Raw genomic sequence first — 19164 nt, 5'->3', positions numbered from 1 at the left:
TGTGTGTGTGTGTGTGTATGTGTGTGTGTGTGTATGTGTGTGTCTTTTCTTTGTGTGTCTTTTCTTTGAGATACATCAACCCTAAAGCCTTTCATCTTCATCTCCAGCCAAGACTCCCGGCTGCATTTCCAGACCCAACTGGTCTGAGTCCCTTCTCACCTCTCTTACTACCGGCTGAGATGCCTCTCTGGGTGGGGCTGCCAGATAAAATATAGAATGCCCAGTAAAATTTGAATTTTAGTTGAATAAGATGTCATTTTTAGTATGAGAATGCCCCAAATATTGTATAGGATATACTGAAAACTTACATGCTGTTTATTGAAATTGATATTTACCAAAGCTTTCCAGACTTTCATTTGCTAAATCTGGCAACCCTATTCCCCTATGAGCCAGTACCACACCCCTGCACAGCTGTGACCTCCTCTTTCTCCCAGCTCTCTTCGTGTCCCTGTAAGCCCTGCTATCCCAGTGTCCCAAGCTCAGCCTTCACTGTTCCAGGGGACCCAGCCAGTCAGTGGCTCCTGCCCACTCTTTAGAAACACCCCCCTTTCTCCAGCCCACTGCCATCCGTGGCTCCACGCCTAGACAACTGTTGTCCCAGCCTTAACACCTCTGTCTTCATCTAGCCCCCACCAGGTGAACATTCCTCAAGTGTCCCCTTGACCACGCCACACGCTGCTTCAGCCTTTAATGCCCCCCACTGCCCATGGGAGAAACTCCCAACTGCAAGGCTTATAGCAGCCTGTTCCCACTGGCCTTCCCAAACGGACTTCCTGCAACCCACCTCCCTCCCCCGTCCTTGTGGTCAGAGGACCCTCACATACTCCCTATCCTTCAAGTGCAACCCCACTTTCCCATGAAGACCCAACTCAAAGGGCCCATTGTCTGTAACGGCCCCCTGACTGCCCAGCTTGGACAGGCTTCTCCTGCCCTCCTGTGTCCGCCTCTGGCAAAGTACACATGCACTGCCTTCTACATCACCTTGTTTTTTTTTTTAGAGACAGGGTTTCTCTGTGTTGGTCAGGGTGGTCTCCAACTCCCAACCTCAGGTGATCTGCACGCCTCGGCCTCCCAAAGTGCTGGGATTACAGGCATGAGCCAGCATGCCCGGCCTATACTTCCTCTTAATCTGCTCTTGGGTCTTAAATCTTATGGTAGTTTAGCTATGAGCTTATCTTCTCAACTAGATTGGAGGCTCCCTTAGGGCAGGAAAAAGATTGCATGCCTATTTCCCCTACGGTCTCTGGCTGAGTCCCAGGCCAGAGTATTCGCTGGCTTATGCATGGGTTCTGCACTCCCCTGGCCACTGTCAGAGTGAGTGGGCAGGACCCCTGGGCATGTCCCAGGCTCGCTCACTCTCAGGTGGCAGGCCATGGCTGTGGGCCCCAGAATGCATGCAGGAGGTAGGGCTGAGGCTGGCAGGAGGCTGACCTGGCTCACAGTGTGGGCAGCATGCTCCTGGCTCAGGGCAGGGTCCTCTTGGGCATGGTTTCTGGGTGCAGGTGATGGCCCCTTCCTGTGGGAGCAGACTGAGGTGGCTGCACAGGCATGAGAGCCCCGGAGGGCAGGGCATCTGGAAGCAAGCCCTCAGCCCAGGTTGGGACACATCAGAGGGACAGGAGGATGAGTTGGCTCTGCAGATGTGGGCTACCCTCCAACTAAAGGCAGAAAAGAGACATCCCGCCCCCATTCCCATCATCTCCTGATGCTCTTGACCCTGGAAAACCATCTGTTCCAGGCACCAGCAAATTCCCCAGAGAGAAGAGATCCTAGGAAGAGAACCAAGGGCTTTCTCAATGGAGAAAGGAGGAAGAAAAGGCTGGGGGAAGGTGGATGTGGAGCCTGGTGAGGGAGAACTGGCAGGCCAGGGGCTCCGAGGTAGAAGATGGGCAGTGGAAGAGTGGGAGGTGACATAGGAGGACAAGCAACTATTAGGTTGGTGCAAAAGTAATTGCGGTCTTGGCCATTAAAATCATGTCAGGCCAGGCACGGTGGCTCACGCCTGTAATCCCGGTACTTTGGGAGGCTGAGGCAGGTGGATCACCTGACGTCAGGAGTTCAAGACTAGCCTGGCCAACATGGTGAAACCCTGTCTCTACTAAAAACACAAAAAATTAGCCAAGGATGGTGGTGCCTGCCTGTAATCCCAGCTACTCAGGAGGCTGAGGAAGGAGAATCGCTTGAACCTGGGAGGCAGAGGTGGCAGTGAGCTGAGATGGTGCCATTGCACTCCAGCCTGGGGTACAAGAGTAAAACTTCGTCTCAAAAAAAAAGGGCATGTCAAAAACTGCAATTACTTTTGCACCAACCTAATACATCCTCAGCCCTCCATGCCACTGTTGGCCAGGTCTGAATCGAGAGGCTTGGGGGCCCCCCAACTGTCCATGGGTGTCAAGCTCCTCTTCCTACTCGGAATCAACTGAAAGGCGCCGTGGCAAGGTGTGGGGAGTGGCAGGCAGAGCTCATTCTACCACATCTCAAGTGCCATGTTGCAGCGACCAGGAGCTGAAGTGAGGCAGACAGACAGGTGAGGGATATCCAGGTGGGTCCCGAGAGCTCACCAGACAGCGGCAGGTGGTGCAGGCATCTGGGGAGAAGGTCTCCCCGTTGCTGTAGGTCTGGCCATTCTGGCTGCAGCCTGAGGAGACCGCACTGTCACTCAAGCACCCAATGCCATCTGTAGGCCTTGAGGTGGCCCTGGGGGACAGATAGGGTGGCACTTACCCCCGCAATGGGGCAGGTGGACTTGGGGGCCACAATGAGCAGCCCCATCCCGGCAGACACAGGCTGTGCAGGCGTCAGGCTCCCAGCGCGCCCCCTCCGGCCAGGCACGCCCCAGCCCCCAGCACTGCGGAGACGCAGGGCGGCACTCACAGGACTCCAGCCGCCTCACCCTCATCTGCAGGTCCTTGTTCTGGAGGAAGGAGATGGGAATAGCAGGCACTGGCTCAGCTTCCCCCATTATCTCCAGTAGATTTGATGGGTTCGAAAATGAGGAAGGGTGAGAAGAAGTTTGACAATGCTAGAGCAGAGATGGGTCCCCCCGGTCAGCATCCAGTTCAGAACATCACCATTCTCAGGTGAGCATGGGCCCCATTCTCTCCTTTGGACAAAATGAGGACCCAACCCCTGCCCTAAGAATTACAGACATCTTTACCCAACCAAAATATTTCTTCATGATGCCTTATATAGAACACATTTCATAACATTTCCCAAACACATGAAGGGTATGAAATACAGACTGACAAAACGAATAGCCTGGAGTTTCTTCACTTGTATGAAAGAACTGATGTTAAGAACTGTTCAGGCTGGGCGTGGTGGCTCACGCCTGTAATCCCAGCACTTTGAGAGGCTGAGGTAGGCAGATCACCTGAGGTCGGGAGTTCAAGGCCAGCCTGACCAACACGGAGAAACCTCGCCTCTACTAAAAATACAAAATTAGCCAGGCATGGTGGTGCACGCTTGTAGTCCTAACTACTTGGGAGGCTGAAGTACGAGAATCACTTGAACCTAGGAGGCAGAGGTTGCAGGGAGCTGAGATCATGCCACTGTACTCCAGCCTGGGTGACAGATGGAGACTCGAAAGAAAAAGAAGAGAGAGAAACAGGGAAGGAAGGAAGGAAGGAAGGAAGGAAGGAAGGAAGGAAGGAAGGAAAATATAAAAGAACTGTTCAGATAAGAGCCTTTCCATGTGCATTGAAAACAAAGCTCTATTTTAGCTGCCCACCCCACCCCCCACAAGCCTAACCCCTTCTCTCCTTCCTACTAAAAGAAGCCCTCCCTACCCAATACAAACCAACCCTGTCTCCATGGTACCTGTTCTCTGAGCTCCACCACTGCAGCCTCCAGTCGCCCCAGCCACTCTCGCAGGGAATGCCACTGCTCCTGGGGGTCCCCAGCAGGGGCTGAGGAGTGGGCAGGCGTCTGCCGCCCAGGGGGCTCCCTGGGGACGGCCCCACCTGAAGGGCACAAGAATCCCATGTGGGCCTGAGGGTGAGGGGTTGGCCTGGCCACGTTTCCTGGATTCTGTCTCCTGACCCACAGGGGAGGAGGTCATCCTGTGCACCCTGCCCTGTCCACTTGCCCACCCACCATCCAGGGAAGGAGGCTGGTCTGTGAGGGTTGGGGAGTGAACGCTGGAGGCCGCGGTCTGGAAAAAGGGGGGGGACGCTCTGAGTGGACAGATGTGGCCCAGACCAGCTTCCCCACTTGTCTGGGGTTGAGCCCCAGGGCCCCGACCCTCTAAGGGACGCAGAGCAGTATCTAGAGCAGAGCCTCCCTGCAGCCTGCCCCGGCTCTGTGATGTCCCCAGCCATGGTGGGTGTGTCAGGATCATCCCGCTTCTCCTGGGCCAGGGGTTGGTCAGAGATGGCTGGGGAGCAGATATGTCATGCCTCAAGAGCCCGGAATCCAGTACAGGCTGAAACGCACCGGGAGGCCACAGATACATACCAGGCGGGGCTGCTTTCAGGGGGCTGGGGGGTCTGGCTGAGTATTTTCAAGGGAGCATACGGGTAGCCCCCCAACCGCTGACTCTCTGTCTACACCTGTCAGAAAGGCCACCACTTTTGGAGAATGTGCTCAGGGAAAGACACATTCCTTTCCTGCTCCCCCTGCTCTGTCCCCAACTCTGAGCACAGTTTTCCAGGTTTGTGACAGGGGGTCCCGGGGGCCCCCTCATTGGGTGGGGTGGGCTCCAGAAAGTGGGACTTGGTTGCATTTCCTGAAGAGGTTAAGGAAGGTGCTGGCAAGGCCCCTACTAGCTTTGAACACACCAGATCCAGTGAAAACAGCCTGCTTCTAGAAAACACTGTGTCCAGGAAAGGGGGATGGGGCACCTCTGAGCTCTGGCTTGGGGTTGGAGATGGCCACTTTCACCTTTTCACTATGATCCTTCTCCTGCAGCCAGGAAAGTAAAGGCAGGAGGGGAAGAGGCAGACATGGGTCTCTCCTCCAGGCAGGTGAAGTGGAGGGTCTGGAGGGGGAGGTAAGAGGAACAGCGAGAGGAGGAGGAAGAGGGCTGGGTCTTTCCCACCATGGTAGCTCATTAGTGAGGCCAGGCCTGGAGTGGCTGAAAAGGGTTTCTCACAGACACTAGGTCTGTGAGACAGGGGAACAATGTCACCCGCTGCCACCATCAAGGGCGGAGGGAACTCGAGGCTAAAATTCAACTTGCTTTGTCCCAAGTTCCCTGGCTTGGTTAACGCCATCCCACTTACCAGTTACCTAAGCCAGAAAGCTGGGGCTCAGCTCCCCTATTTTGTTGCCGGAGTTGCCCCCTAATCCATCCCCACTTCTCCCCTCTCCACGGTCTCCACTCAAAAGGCTGAAGACAAAGCGTCCCTGCCTCCACCTTTCTGAATCACACAGCTGAAGGCTCCCAGGAGCAAGTCCCACTGAAACCGATCACAAGCACCGCCCACCTTTCCCGCCCTCCTGCTGCCCGCCCACATCAGGGGTTCTAACTCCTACCCCACACCCTGAGCGGAAGGATACTGGCCCCCAAACCCCAGGTGCCTGTTCCAATCTCCATTCCTGTACTGGGCATCCTGTCACCCCGAATGGCACTCGGTCTCAGTCCTTTCTAAGCACACAGAGGGCGGCCAGGATGGGCGTCTCAGCATCTGAAACCTTCCACCCAGTCTCCTCTCCCGTGGGGCCTCACCCTGCTGCCCCAGGGCCCTCCTCCCAGCCACTCCTCCAGTCCTGCTTAAACAGGAGCCCGGGAGAAGCTGGATCCTCCGGGACTCCTCGGTGAAGCTAGGGCCGGCCTTGCCTGGAAAGACCTGCAGAAAGAGCTCCAAGTGGCACAAACCCTGCTGCTCCCCAAGGAACTGTCCCCGGCTCCTTTCTCAACCACCCTTGGCCCCACGCCGGCACCGAGCCCTCCATTCCCGCCTGTCCCGCTCCGGGGAGGGCCAGACACAGACTCAAAGTCAGCTTCCACAGCGGGCCTCCTTTCTCCCCCTCCTTTGTCAAATAATTAACGTCAGACTCCCAGATGCCAGGGCAGCCGCGCTCTCTCCCGCTACAGGCCGGAGGAATCCCCCTTTCCTGAACCCCCTGCCTTGGCTCGGGTCTTCCCTACCCTGCTCGCTTCCCCGGGGGGAGGACGGAGAGGACGGGGCTGGCCTGGGAGGCACGCGAACCTCAAGCAGGGCTAAGAGAAGCAGCCCCCGGCCCTGCTCAGCCCCCTCAGGCCGGGCTGATAGGAGGCGGGGCGCACCCAGCCGGACCCCCAGTCTCCCGCGCCCGGACTCACCTCCCGCTCCCGCGCCCGCGCCCGCGCCCGCGGCCAGCGCCAGGCCCCCGAGCTGCAGGAGCAGGGACAGCACAGCGGCCCCGGCCCCAGCCATGCTAGCTCCGCCTGGCTCGCTGGTCGCAGCTCAGGAGGCGCTGGGGGAGGTGGAGTGGGGACACACAGGCCGCTCCCACCCAGGCTTTGTTCAGGGAGGGCTCAAACCCCCACCGCGCGCCTTTCCCATGGACACCTCCACCCGCCCTGGCCCCGGCGGTCTTGACCTCAGAGAGCAGCTCCAGCTGCAGGAAGCCAGCGAGGTTGCAAGCCCTGTCTCGGCTCAAGATCCAGGAGGGAACTCTGAAAAGAAAAGAAACTCAAGTCCACCCCTCTCGGGCTCTGCGGCAGTCTCCCTGCCCTTTAGGTTACTCCATCGCCTGCGGTTCCCAGATTGATTTTTCCTGTCTCACAAGTTTACAGGAGAAGGAGCCTGAGCTGGGTTTAAATCCCTGCTCGGCCAATTCCATGTGGTCTTTGATCACTGACTTCTCTGTGCCTCAATTTTCCTATCCGTGAACTGGGGATCACCACATTTACCTTATAGACTTGCAGTGAGCATTAAGGGAGATTATTTAGTTGGTAGACACATGGTTAATGCTCAGTAAATAACAAATAATAACAATAAGTGCTACTCCTCATCTCTGAAATCAAAGACAACCAGTGTATTGCTCTCTCCACCTGTAAGTTTCTTTCCTGGACTCCACTCAACACCCCTCCCCACCCCAGCAGTCCCAGGCTTGGCCCCAGATGCCAAGGCCGCCCTTCAATGGCTGCTCTCAGCCCATTTCCCACTCCTGAGCTCAGGCCTGGCTGTGAAGTGAGCCTGGGTAGGGGGCAGGGCCGGGCCCTGGCTCAGCAGGCAGAGGGGCCAAAGGGAGGAAGTGAGGACAGCTGTCCACAGGGGCACTCTGGGCTGGGAAACTCCTCTGTGCAGCTGGGAAGCAGAGGGTTGGGTCTGGAGCTCACAGGCAAAGAGGGACATTGAGGGCGGAGCTGTGAGCCCTACCAAAGCTCTCTCTCCCTGCCATAACAATCAGAAGTCAGAAGCCACCCCTCCCTTGGCCCCGACAGGACTGAGGTCTCCCCAGCCCATTCTCCACAGAGCTTAGGGCTATAAGTGAGGAGAGGGCAGCTTCTCTGCCCCAGAGTCTGGGCCGGGCCCCTAGTGGGCCTAAGCCTTTGCCACAGGGGGCGGGGAGGCTGTCATGTCACACTAAGACCTGGCCTCAGCTGGAGTCACAGAGGAAAGCCAGGGCCAGCTGGCCAGAAGAGGACAAGGAAGTGGCAGTGCTATTCCCAGCAGGTTTGAGGAAGGTGGCCTCATTTACCGGGTGCTTCTAGAAGGCAAGTCCTCCAGAAGGCTGGGTTTCGGGACAGTTCAGAGTACAGACTGTGGCAGGGTTGCCAGGGCACACCACGGAGCTCATGCTTTCTGCTGTGGGACCTCTGACAGGTCACCTCACTTTCTGGGGCTGATTTTTCTGAGCTCTGACTGGAGCTCTAACAGCACCCAACTCGTGGAGTGTTTGTAAGGGTTAATACCACATGGTGCCTGGCACAGAGGTATGAGTGCTTATTACTTTCTTTACAAAGAATGGGGCACCTCCCTCCCCATTTTACAGAAAGGAATCAGTGAATGGGGTGAGTAGCTCTAAACCACACTGGGAGGATGCACAGGTCTTCCCTGGCCCCACAGCCGGTCCTTTGTGCCCCGGCCTCTGTCTCTGAGCCTGGCCCCAGTCTGCCCTCATGTCACATTCCCAGGGAGGGACACTGTCCTGAAACAGACAAGGCCCTCCAACCCCTGGGGCACGGTGTGGGGGGAGGCTCTGCCTTCACCCCCAAGGCAGGTGTTTGTAGTGTCTGATTCTATGCGTGTGTCTGGGTGTGGCATGTGTGTGTGTGTGTGTGTGTGATGTGTTTGGCTGGAGGTGGGGGCCAAAGCTGGGGAGGCACTTCTGGGATTCAAGGGACCTTGACTTTGAAGGGGCTTCCAGGGACACTTTTGTCACCCCACTTGATGATGAGGATGTAGTCCCCTTTCTCCTTGACAGTGTAGGTGACGTTGTACACCCGGTTCCTCATGTGCTTCACGTACACCTCCTCACAGGGGGTCTTGGGCCCGTGCACACTCGCCATCATCATGTTGGTGCCCGGAGAGGGAGGCAGAGGGCCGGGCTCACACCAGGGAGGCCCCAATGGGAACCCACACTCTGCTCCCAGATGGCTTCTTGCTCCCAACCCAGAAGACGCCCTCCCCCTCCACCTGCCTGCTTTGCTGCAGTCCACGGTGAAGGAGTTCTTCTGGCCCACGAAAGCCTGGGACAGCCCAGGCCCCCGAGTCACCACCTTGCTGGCATCCGAGGAGAACTTGGGGATGGAGCTGTAGCTGGAGCCCTGGCTTGAGGAAGACTTGGTCACAGTCTCCACAAGAACCGGGAACTCAGGCCAAGTCACAGGGTAAGAGTCACTTTGCAAAGGAACACCCACCCAACCCATCCTATAGACAGTACCGGGAAGGGGAGCTTGCTCAGTACTGACTGTGTCTTCCTGGAGCCGAGGAATTTGGGAAGCCAGGAGGGAAGAAAGGGACGCTAGAGCCTCAGGAGCCAGCAAAGGCCAGAGATGAAGGAGGGCCAAGATGGGAGGAAGAATGGGATATGCACACGGTCACTCGAGGCTCCACAGAGTGTGTGCTGTGTGGAGCCGGGCCCACCTCTATCCCTGGTAACTGACTGTGATGTCTAGGGAAGACTATGGCCTGGATGTGGGTGGCCACCGAAGCCCTCCAGGCTGGACTGGACTGCAGGCTGGGTGGACCTCCCCCGAGCTGGCACTCACCTGTGACCCCCAGCTGCCCACAATGTGCTGGGGGCCATCATACTTGATGGCAATGAGGTAGTTGCCAGGGGCCGTGGGAGTGTAAGTGACCACGTTGTCCTCGGGACATTCCTGACAGTCCAGCTGCACCTTGGAGGGGCCATCAATGGTGACAGACATGGCCCGTGAGCCAGTGTTCAGGGTGTTCATGATGAACTCTAATGACACACCTGGGGGTCAGAGGTAGCAAGGCTGAGGGCAGGAGGGGCTTGTGGCCCAAGAGGGGCCGGGCCCCAGCTCCCTGGGTATTCTCCCTGGGGAGCTGCCACTGCCCCACACCCAGCCTGGCCCTTGCCTGCCAGCCCAACATGCAGGCAGGAGGAACCAGGGTCTGGTGTGCAATCCTTAGTGCATACCTGCTCTGAGGGGTACCAGCCTAGCTGTTTTGGGTACCAGGCAAATGAGAGATGATGTGTCCTGTCCTGGCTGAGGAAGGCAGGGCCCCACACTGGGAAGCAGAAGGCAAGTGCCTGATGGGCTGTGTCAGCTGTGGGCACATGAGCACTCAGATGTGGGAGGCTGAGTATGGCTGGACTGACCCAGGAGGGCTTTGGGGAGGAGGTGGGCCAACAGGGAGGACTGGAGGGCTCTAGGGGAAGGGGAGATGAGCTTGTTGGGGGAGCCCCAGAACTGGAGTATGAGGAGGCGATTCACAAGGGCTCCTGATGGGCTGGGAAAATCTCACAGCCAGTCCCAGGGCCCCACTGGAGTCCTAGGAGACAGTTCCCTCACCCCAGGAGCTGCAAGGCTTGGGCACCAGGGGGCCAGTCGGGGAGGAAGTGCCACAGCATTCCTCAGGAGAGTGGCCAGCAGGCTCCCTGCTCTGCCCAGAGTTGGTCTGGGTCACATGTCTCCTTGCATAGATCAGGGAGAGGAGGAAGGTTTCACTGCACTGGGCCTGATCCTAAATCCCACCCCTCCGGGTGAGCTGCCCACACCCTGGGCCCTGCTGCCTGACCTGGTCCAGACAGACTGAGGCTCTGAGCAGCAGGTGCACAGGAAGAAGCTGCTTTCTGTTTCCTCCCAGGGGCATGGTTGGGGAAGACCAGGGTACAGGGTGGAAAACACCAAAGTAGGGCCTTTAGATAAAAAGGGGTGATTTCCCAGTGCCTCCTTAGACTCTTGAAGCCCCTCAGCCCCAGCACCCCAGGCCCGACAGCTGCGGGGTAGGGGAGGGTGGAGGTAGGGGGAGGGGAGGTCTTGCCAGTTTTCTCTAGGGACACAGCCAGTGCCCTTTCAGGCCTTGGTGACTAAGTTCTCGGGAAGCCCAAGCCCAAGCCCAGCCCAGTCCTCCACCCCCTGCTCCTCCCTCCCCTCCGCCCCCACCCCTCCTGCAGGCTTAGGTAGGGCACACCCCCAGGGTCGGCCTCCACAGCTCCTCCTGCTGGTGGAGGAGCAGCACCCCGGTCCTCGCCCTGCTTTGCCCAGCGTGGCTGCGAGGCTGGGAAAGACCCCGCACTCCTGGGGTCCCGAGACAACCACGCAGGGTCAGCGAGAGTCCTGGCATGTGTCCCCCAATCCCCGCCATGCTAGTCTCACTTTTCCTCCACTTTTAGCCTCTTGATTGTTGCCTTCTTAAGTTCTGTAACAGGACCTACAGAAACTAGCCCAGGAGCTATTGCGCCCCATTCTTCTCTGCTGCTGGGGGTGGGGGGCAGAGTCTACCTTTCTTGGCTTGGCCGGGAGCCCAGGAACGGAGCCTCTACCTGACACCGTCTTCCCCCAGACTCTAGCACAATTCCTGCCATTGGCCCGAAGTTCCCGGGGGATGAACGCTTTAAACCTCAACCTCTTTTCCAAAAGGGTGAGGGTGGCCCAGGAAGAGCGAGGGCGAGTGCCTTGAGAGTAAGGATCTCGGTGGCCCAAGCCAGCCTCCTGCGGGGATCCCGAAGCCCCCATTCTGCACGATAGCGAAGGGGAGCGAGAGCAGCAGAGCCGGTGCCCCTGCAGCGGTACCAACTCCCCCGCGTGGGTGTCGGGGCTCCCCGAGCGCCAGCATCCCAAACTGATCGGGGAGTGGGAGACGCCTTGGAGGTCCCAGGTTGGCGGGGCGCGCGCCCTGCTGTAGGCACCCACCCGAGCTCTATCTCCAGGAGCAGCTGGACGCGGACCCCGCCATACTCCAGTCCTCATCCTGCCGCCCACAGGTGCCTGGGGGGCGCAGGGCCCAGCCGAGCCCCGGACTTGGGGGTGGGCAGTAGCCGGTACCCGCTCCCGCCACCCTCTGGGCACCCCGGAGGGGACGGGGATGCAGAGAGGAGCGCGCAGCAGCCGGGACCCACCTGTCTGCGGTGCGCCCGCGTCGCTGGGCCTGGGAGCAAAGGCCGGGCGGCAGGGCCAAGCTGAGCTCTGTCGGGCTGCGCTGGGGTCTTGCGCATTGCGCCGGCCGCGCCCGAGGGACCACTCACCCCAGCTCTGCTGGTCCTCCGGTCTTCCCCAGCCCACACCCTTGGTGAGCTCTGGCACCTGAAAGAGATGGCTTCCCAGGTTACGATGCTAGGTGGTGGCTCATGCCTGTAATCCCAACACTTTGGGAAGGTCAGGCAGGAGGATGGCATGAGTCCATCCTGTAATCCCAACTACTCAGGAGGCTGAGGCAGGAGAATTGCTGGAATCCAGGAGGCGAGGTTGCAGTGAGCCAAGGTTTTGTGATTGCACTCCAGCCTGGACAACAGAGCAAGACTCCATCTCAAAAAAAAAAAAAAAAAAAAAAAAAAATCCTATACCCTATCCAGTCCCAAAGCAAACCGCAAATCTATATTTTTTTTCCGTGGATCTGCCTATTCTGAACATTTTATTTAAACAGAATCACACAATATGTGGTCTTTCATGTCTGACTGCTTTCACGGAGCATGTTTTCAAGGCTCATCCATGTTGTAGCATGTAGCAGTACTTCGTTCCTTTTTATTGACAAATAATATTCCACTGCATTTATATATCATATTTTATTTATCCATTCATCAGCTGATGAACATTTGGGTTGCTTCTTTTCGGCTTTTATGAATAATATTGCTTAAACGTTCACATACAAAGTTTGTGTGGACATATGGTTTCATTTATACCGAGGAATAGAATTGTGGCATTAGATGGTAACTCTATGTTAAGCTTTTTATTTTATTTTATTTTATTTTTTGAAATGGAATGTTGCTCTGTCACCCAGGCTGGAGTGCAGGGGCATGATCTCAGCTTACTGCAACCTCCGCCTCCCAGATTCAAACAATTCTCCTGCCTCAGCCTCCCAAGTAGCTAGATTACAGGTGTGCGCCACCACACCTGGCTAATTTTTTTATTTTTAGTGAAGGCAGGCTTTCACCATGTTGGCCAGGCTGGTCTCGAACTCCTGATCTCAAGTGATCTACCTGCCTCAGCCTCCCAAAGTGGTGGGATTATAGGCATGAACCGCCACACCCAGCCAGTATGTTTAAGCTTTTGAGGAACTGCCAGACTGTTTTCCAAAGTGGCTGCACTAACGTACGTTTCACACATAACAGAAGTATGTGAGGGTTCCAGTTTCTCCACATTCTTGACAACACTTCTTATTATCTGTCTTTTTCGTTATAGCCATCCTGTAAGTGTGAAGTGGTATTTCATTGTGGTTTTGATTTACATTTGCCTAATGAGTAAAGATATTGAGCATCTTTTTACATGCTCATCAGACATTTATATATTTTCATTGGAGAAGTGTCTATTCAGATCCTTTGCCCACTTTTAAACTGGGCTGTTTGTCTTTTTATTATTCAATTGTAAGAGTCAGGCATATGGTTAGCAAATATTTTCCCCCATTCTGTGGGTTGTCTTTTCGTGTTTGTTTGTTTTTTTGTTTGTTTTAGACAGAGTTTCCCTCTTGTTGCCAGGCAGTGGCACAATATCGGCTCACTGCAACCTCTGCCTCCCAGGTTCAAGCGATTTTCCTGCCTCAGCCTCCCAAGTAGCTGGGATTACAGGCATGTGCCACCACGCCTGACTAATTTTGTATTTTTAGTAGAGATGGGGTTTCTCCATGTTGGTCAGGCTGGTCTCGAACTCCCGACCTCAGATGATCCTCCCACCTTGGCCTCCCCAAGTGCTGAGATTACAGGTGTGGGCCCCGGTGACCAGCCCAATACAATATTTTTATCTCTATGTTTTAACTTTTCTTTTTAAATGGTCTTTTGAATTTATTTAGACAAGTACATTAATCGTATATAATTATTTTGAATAAACAAGGGGAAATATAAGATAAATTTTTTTTTTAATTCTTAAAAATATGGCCAGGCGCGGTGGCTCACACCTGTAATCCCAGCACTTTGGGGGGCCGAGGTGGGCAGATCACATGAGGCTGGAGAAACCCCGTCTCTACTAAAAATTCAAAATAAGCCAAACATGGTGGTGGTGCATGCCTATAATCCCAGCTACTTGGGAAGCTGAGGCAGAAGGATCCCTTGAACTCGGTAGGCGGAGGTTGTGGTGAGCCAAGATCATGCCATTGCACTCCAGCCTGGGAAACAAGAGCGAACCTCCATCTCAGAAAAAAAAGTGTGTATATATATATCTCAAATATATATAATCTATATATTTTATAGATAATATAGTTACATTATCTATATATTATATATAATGTATAGAGATTATATATATATATATATATAAAACAGCAACTATAATAAAACTGTCGGGGTTATATTACTATCAGACAGAGTAGAATTAAAATTTTTTTAAATTACTAAAGAGGTACATTTTATAATGGTAACAGTGTAATTCATTAGGAAGATGTGATAATTATAAACATACATGCAACCAACATCAGACCCATACTTCACACAATATATAAAAATTAAATAAAATGGATAAAAAACCTATATAGAAGAGCTAATACTATTAAACTCCTATAAATAAATAAATATAGGGTAAATCATCCTCACCTTAGATTAGATAGTGATTCCTTAAAAATGACACCAAAAGCACAAGTAACAAAAGAATAAAACATGATTTGGATTTCATCAAAATTAAAAACTTTTGTGCTGCAAAGGATACCATAAAAAAAAAAAATGAAAAGACAGCCGGACATGGTGGCTCTGTAATCCCAGCACTTTGGGAGGCTGAGCCAGCAGATCACCTGAGGCCGGGAGTTGAAGACCAGCCTGACCAACATAGAGAAACCCCATCTCTATTAAAAATACAAAATTACGGCTGGGCAAGGTGGCACATGCCTATAATCCTAATACTTTAGGAGACAAAGTCTTGCCCAGTCACCCAGGCTGGAGTGCAGTGGCACGATCTTGGCTCAGTGCAACCTCCACCTCCTGGGTTCAAGCAATTCTCCTGCCTCAGCCTCCAGAGTAGCTGGGACTATGGGCATGTGCCACCACGCCCAGCTTATTGTTTTTTGTATTTTTAGTAGAGATGGGGTTTCACCATGTTAGTCAGGCTGGTCTTTAACTCCAGACCTCATGATCTGCCCGCCCCAGCCTCCCAAAGTGCTGGGATTACAGGCATGAGCCACCAAGCCTGGCCAAGAATAGGTAAACTCTTAGTGCATGGCTTCCTACAACCACAGCACATCTTCCTGACTCTTGGTATCTAACTCCTTGGAGACCAGTTTTGGGGCTTCACTCCTCAACCTCTGGGGATCTATTATGTCTTTGTTAGCGCCCCTGATCAGTGTGCTGGCTGTGTCTCTCTGAAACCTATTGATCAATTGCAGGTCATTCAAGGGCTGTTCAAAGTGGAAGGGAAATATACATATATATATATATATGCACTCACACACATATATACATTATATACATATACATATATATGTGTGTAGAGATGCCATTTTCTCTCTTTTTTTTCCAAATTATTAAAATCTAGGGGAAAACATATTTCACCTAAATGCAGGGTAGTGGATCTTCAAATTGGTTTGGTTTGCTGAAACTGGAAAGGTAAAACCACAGTTCTCAGACTATGTTTCAGCTTGAGTTTTGGATGCATATTTGGTTTTAGCATTTTTTTTTGAGACTGAGACAGAGTCTCACTCTGTCACCCAGGCTGGAATGCAGTGGCGTAATCTCAGTTCACTGCAACCTCTGCCTCCTGGGTTCAAGCGACTCTCCTGCCTCAGTCTACTGAGTAGCTGGGATTACAGATATGCACCACCATGATGATATATCTGTATATATCTTCTTCTACCCTCTTATTAAATCTATTTATAGATGCACTAAATTTATAAGTGCATCTATAAATAGCATATTGTTGGATCTTGTTTTTAATTTGTTTGTTTTTTAAATTATTTTTATTTTATTATTATTTTTTGGAGACAGGGTCTCTCTTTGTTGTCCAGGCTGGAGTTCTGTGGTTCATCACAGTTCGCTGTAAACTCAAACTCCTGGGCTCAAGCGATCCTCCCACTACAGCCTCCTGAGTAGCTAGGAATACAGGTGTGTGCCACCATGCTAGGCTAATTTTTATTTCATTTTATTTTTTGTAGAGTCAGGGTCTCGCTATATTTCCCAGGCTGAAACTCCTGGCCTCAAGCAATCCTCCTGCCTTGGACTCCCAATGTATTGGGATTACTCCCAACATATTGGCATGAGCTACTGCAACTGGACAACTCTTATTTTTAAACTGGGCCTATCTCTGCCTTTTGGTTGGCTGTTTAATCCAGCGGTGCCCAACCTTTTTGGCAGCAGGGACTGGTTTCGTGGAAGACAATTTTTCCACAGATAGTGGGGGTGGTGGTGATGGGGGTGGTGGCTAGGGGGGTGGTTTGGGATGAAGCTGTTCCACTTCAGATCATCAGGCATTAGATTCTCATAAGCAGTGTGCAACCTAGATCCCTCTCATATGCAGTTCAAAAGAGGATCTGTGCTCCTATGAGAATCTTTTTTTTTTTTTTTGAGACGAAGTCTCACTCTGTTACCCAGGCTGATATGCAGTGGCAAGATCTTAGCTCCCTGCAACCTCCAGGTTCAAGCAATTCTTCTGCCTCAGCCTTCTGAGTAGCTGGGATTACAGGCACCCACCACCACGCCGGCTAATTTTTATATTTTTAGTAGAGATGGGGTTTCCCCATGTTGGTCAGGCTGGTCCCAAACTCCTGATCTCAGGTGATCCACCCACCTCGGCCTCCCAAAGTGCTGGGATTACAGGTGTGAGCCACCAGACGCGGCCTCCTGTGAGAATCTGACGCCACCACAATGGGATGGGAGGCAGAGCTCAGGCAGTAATGCTCACTTGCCTGTTGCTCACCTCCTGCCATGAGGCCTGGTTCCTAAGAGGCCACAGACGAGTACCAGTGCACGGGCAGGGGTTGGGGACCCCTGGTTTAATCCATTCACATTATCAACATACATAGTTGAATTTCCGTCTGTTTTCTAAACATTTCATGGCTTTTTTGTTCCTCTATTTCTCCTTCATTGCTTGCTTTTACATTAAGTGAATACTTTCTAGTGGGAGATTTTAACTCCTTTAATGATTTTTAAACCACATTTTTTAGTGAATTTCATCGTGTTTGCTCTAGCGCTTACCTGTGGGCAGTCTGCTATACTGTCTTCCTGTTCCATCCAGGTAAGCTGTCCACAGCAACGGTCCCGTGGAGACGCAGCAGGAAAGTTGCCTGAGTTGGGATGCGTGGCCTGGGACAAGAAGCCCCAAGGAGGAGAACTGGGGCCTTGAGATGGCCACAGGGTGGCCCCAGTGAGCAATACAGTGGCTGTAGCTTTGATGGGCATTTTTTTGGGCTGCACGGCCCTGGGGATCGCCTCAGATTTACGAGTTAGAATAGATGTCCAGGCCCCGGGGGCCTGGGGTGAGAATTAAAAGGCGCATCCTAGGGTCTGGGCACCACTGCAGTCAGGCCGCCCTGGCATCTGCCCCTGCCGCCCGTGCCCACACCTTGAATGCCTCCCAGCGTGAGCCCCTGAACTGTCCACACTCCCCTCTGCCCCAAGGGCCAGTAAGATTGCAGGGCAGGGTTCAGTGGGAATGGCAGCTGCCCCACGCTTTCCTTGCACATCCCGAAATGTGTCAAGGCCTTGGTTGGGACTGGCTAGAGGGCCGACAGGGGATGAATGGCAGAGTGGAGGCATCTGATGTGGGGAGGCATTGGGAGTGGAGGCCGGTGAAATGCTCTGCCTTCTCTGTTCAGACAAAGCCCTGCTGAGAAAGAACTGGGTCCCTATGGGAACCCACTCTCCACACATCTGGAAATCTTTGGAAATAGACCACAGAGCAGGGAGCAGGTATGCCACAGGACAAGGTGAAGACCCAGGGTCACCTACACACCCGAGGCCACCCGGTGGGACAGGGCACCCTGCCACTAACTCAGACTTCCAAAGGGGTTGAACGGAGGCTTAGGGGGCCAGAGTTCAGCCCTTGGTTGGGGTTGGGGTGCATAATGAGAGAGAAACTCTGCCCTTCTATCTTTATCCAGAGCGCTGCTCCTCATCCCAGTGATGCTTCTTGGCATCCACCACAGAGTAGTGCAGGGTGCTGCCTGCCAAGCTCTGGTCTGAGGTAGAGATTGGTTGAGTGTCAGAGGCCACGCAAGAGGAATGTTATATCCCGTACCCTTCCTGTGACCTCATACATGAGCGACTACAGGCCAGAGAGTGTTGGGGTCAGCCCTGGAGGGGTCACCTGCAGAGGGTGGCTCTGTCACCTCCCCACCACTCTGAGGAGAGCACCCCATGCCCTTGGGCTGGCCCGACCATCCTGGAGAGATTGAGTCTCTCCCCTTTCCCACCGTCCTGCCCAGGAAGCAGCCCTCACCTTGGTTCTAAGCTGCAGGAGCTTGAGATGAATCTGGCTCAGAAATGCTTCGGAGGGGGCCAGAGATGCACCCCACATCAAAGATGGGTGGACCTCGTGGGCCTGGCTGGGACACCTGATGCTGAGCTTCAACCACAGATCATTCTGGGACAAAAGAGCACACTGGAGGTCCTCAGTTAGCACCTGTGGGGCTGGGTTGGCATCTGTCCCTGTAAAGCAGGGGCCACGGAAGGCTGGGGTCTCCGGCTGGACTTTGTCCTCTTCCCTTTCCTCCTTGTCCAGGTGCCATGTGCTCCACAGCGAGCCCTTGAGACATGCAGGAAGGATGGATGTCCCCACCCCTTCCGTGACAAAGCCCAGGAGCCGGGAGGGAAGTGGTTTGAGCACAGTGCTGAGCTAAGCAAATTTTAGAAGCACTTGAATTAGACCATGTACAGCCAGTAGGGGAGGAGGGAACCTCTGGACCGGTGTCCTGGAGGCCCTCCGGTGGGGGGTGGGTGGCGGGGGGGAGAAGGGGTGCAGACCTAGGGAGCTGAGCTGGGAGAGGAATCCCAGAGAAGGAGAGAGGGCTTCAGCAAGTTTATTTAAAGGGAATGGTGAGAAATCTAGGCAAGAGTGAAACCCCAAGAGCTGAGGGTTTAGGTGAGAAAGAGTGGTAGGTACAGGAGGTCAGCAGAGACTGGAGTTTTGGGGGAGTTCCTGTGGGTTTCAGGGTTTGCTTGAACTGTGGATCCAAGGCCCGGGGGAGAGGTGGGGCCAGCACAGAGTCCACGGACAAGGGCAGGAGCCAGGAGGCAGGGCATCAGAGAGGACAGGTGACCTGTCAGGGCCTGGAGCAAGGGCTGGGGCAGCTTCCTCAACAGGCCATGTGAAGACAGAGACGTGGACTGGGCACAGTGGGGACTCCAAGTAGAGGTGTCCATGTGACAGTGCTGGCTGAATGGGAGACTTCCAGGTTACACCCCAAAAAGCTGAGCTGACGTTAGTTAGTAAGAAATGAGGAGGAAGGCCCAGTTATGGCGTCCTGGGCACTAATTCTAAAAAAGATACCACTTCTATGTGCCAGAAACTTCAAAGCAAGTGAACACTTCAAAGACAAGAGCCAGAGGTGTTAAAACCTAAATCAGACTGTCATGCCTCAGATGCGAACCCTCCTGTGACTGTCCCTAGCAAAGCCATAGCCTGTGAGGAGCCCCTCAAGCCCTCACCCAATTTAATTACTTGAGGATTTATTGTCTCTCTTACTCTGCAGAATG

The 19164-nt window shown here is 53.8% G+C and overlaps 1 protein-coding gene across 1 annotated transcript; it reads right to left on the bottom strand.

Annotated features, from left to right (window-relative positions):
- Positions 1-1057: 1057 nt before the first annotated feature.
- LOC116546137 (kielin/chordin-like protein) lies at positions 1058-6105 on the bottom strand. The gene is made up of 4 exons (XM_032272476.1): positions 3817-6105; positions 2725-2914; positions 2562-2638; positions 1058-1516 (listed from the first exon to the last, which is right to left on the bottom strand). The coding sequence occupies exons 1-4, from the start codon at positions 3979-3981 to the stop codon at positions 1310-1312; spliced, it is 639 nt and encodes a 212-aa protein (XP_032128367.1). The 5' UTR covers positions 3982-6105; the 3' UTR covers positions 1058-1309.
- Between the last annotated feature and the right edge of the window lie 13059 nt (positions 6106-19164).

The sequence above is a fragment of the Sapajus apella genome, unplaced genomic scaffold, assembly GCF_009761245.1.
Source record: "Sapajus apella isolate SASKATOON/1434 unplaced genomic scaffold, GSC_monkey_1.0 scaffold613, whole genome shotgun sequence".
NCBI lineage: Eukaryota > Metazoa > Chordata > Mammalia > Primates > Cebidae > Sapajus > Sapajus apella.
Note: the sequence above shows the minus strand (reverse complement) of the source record. Positions and strands in the feature narration are given on the sequence as shown.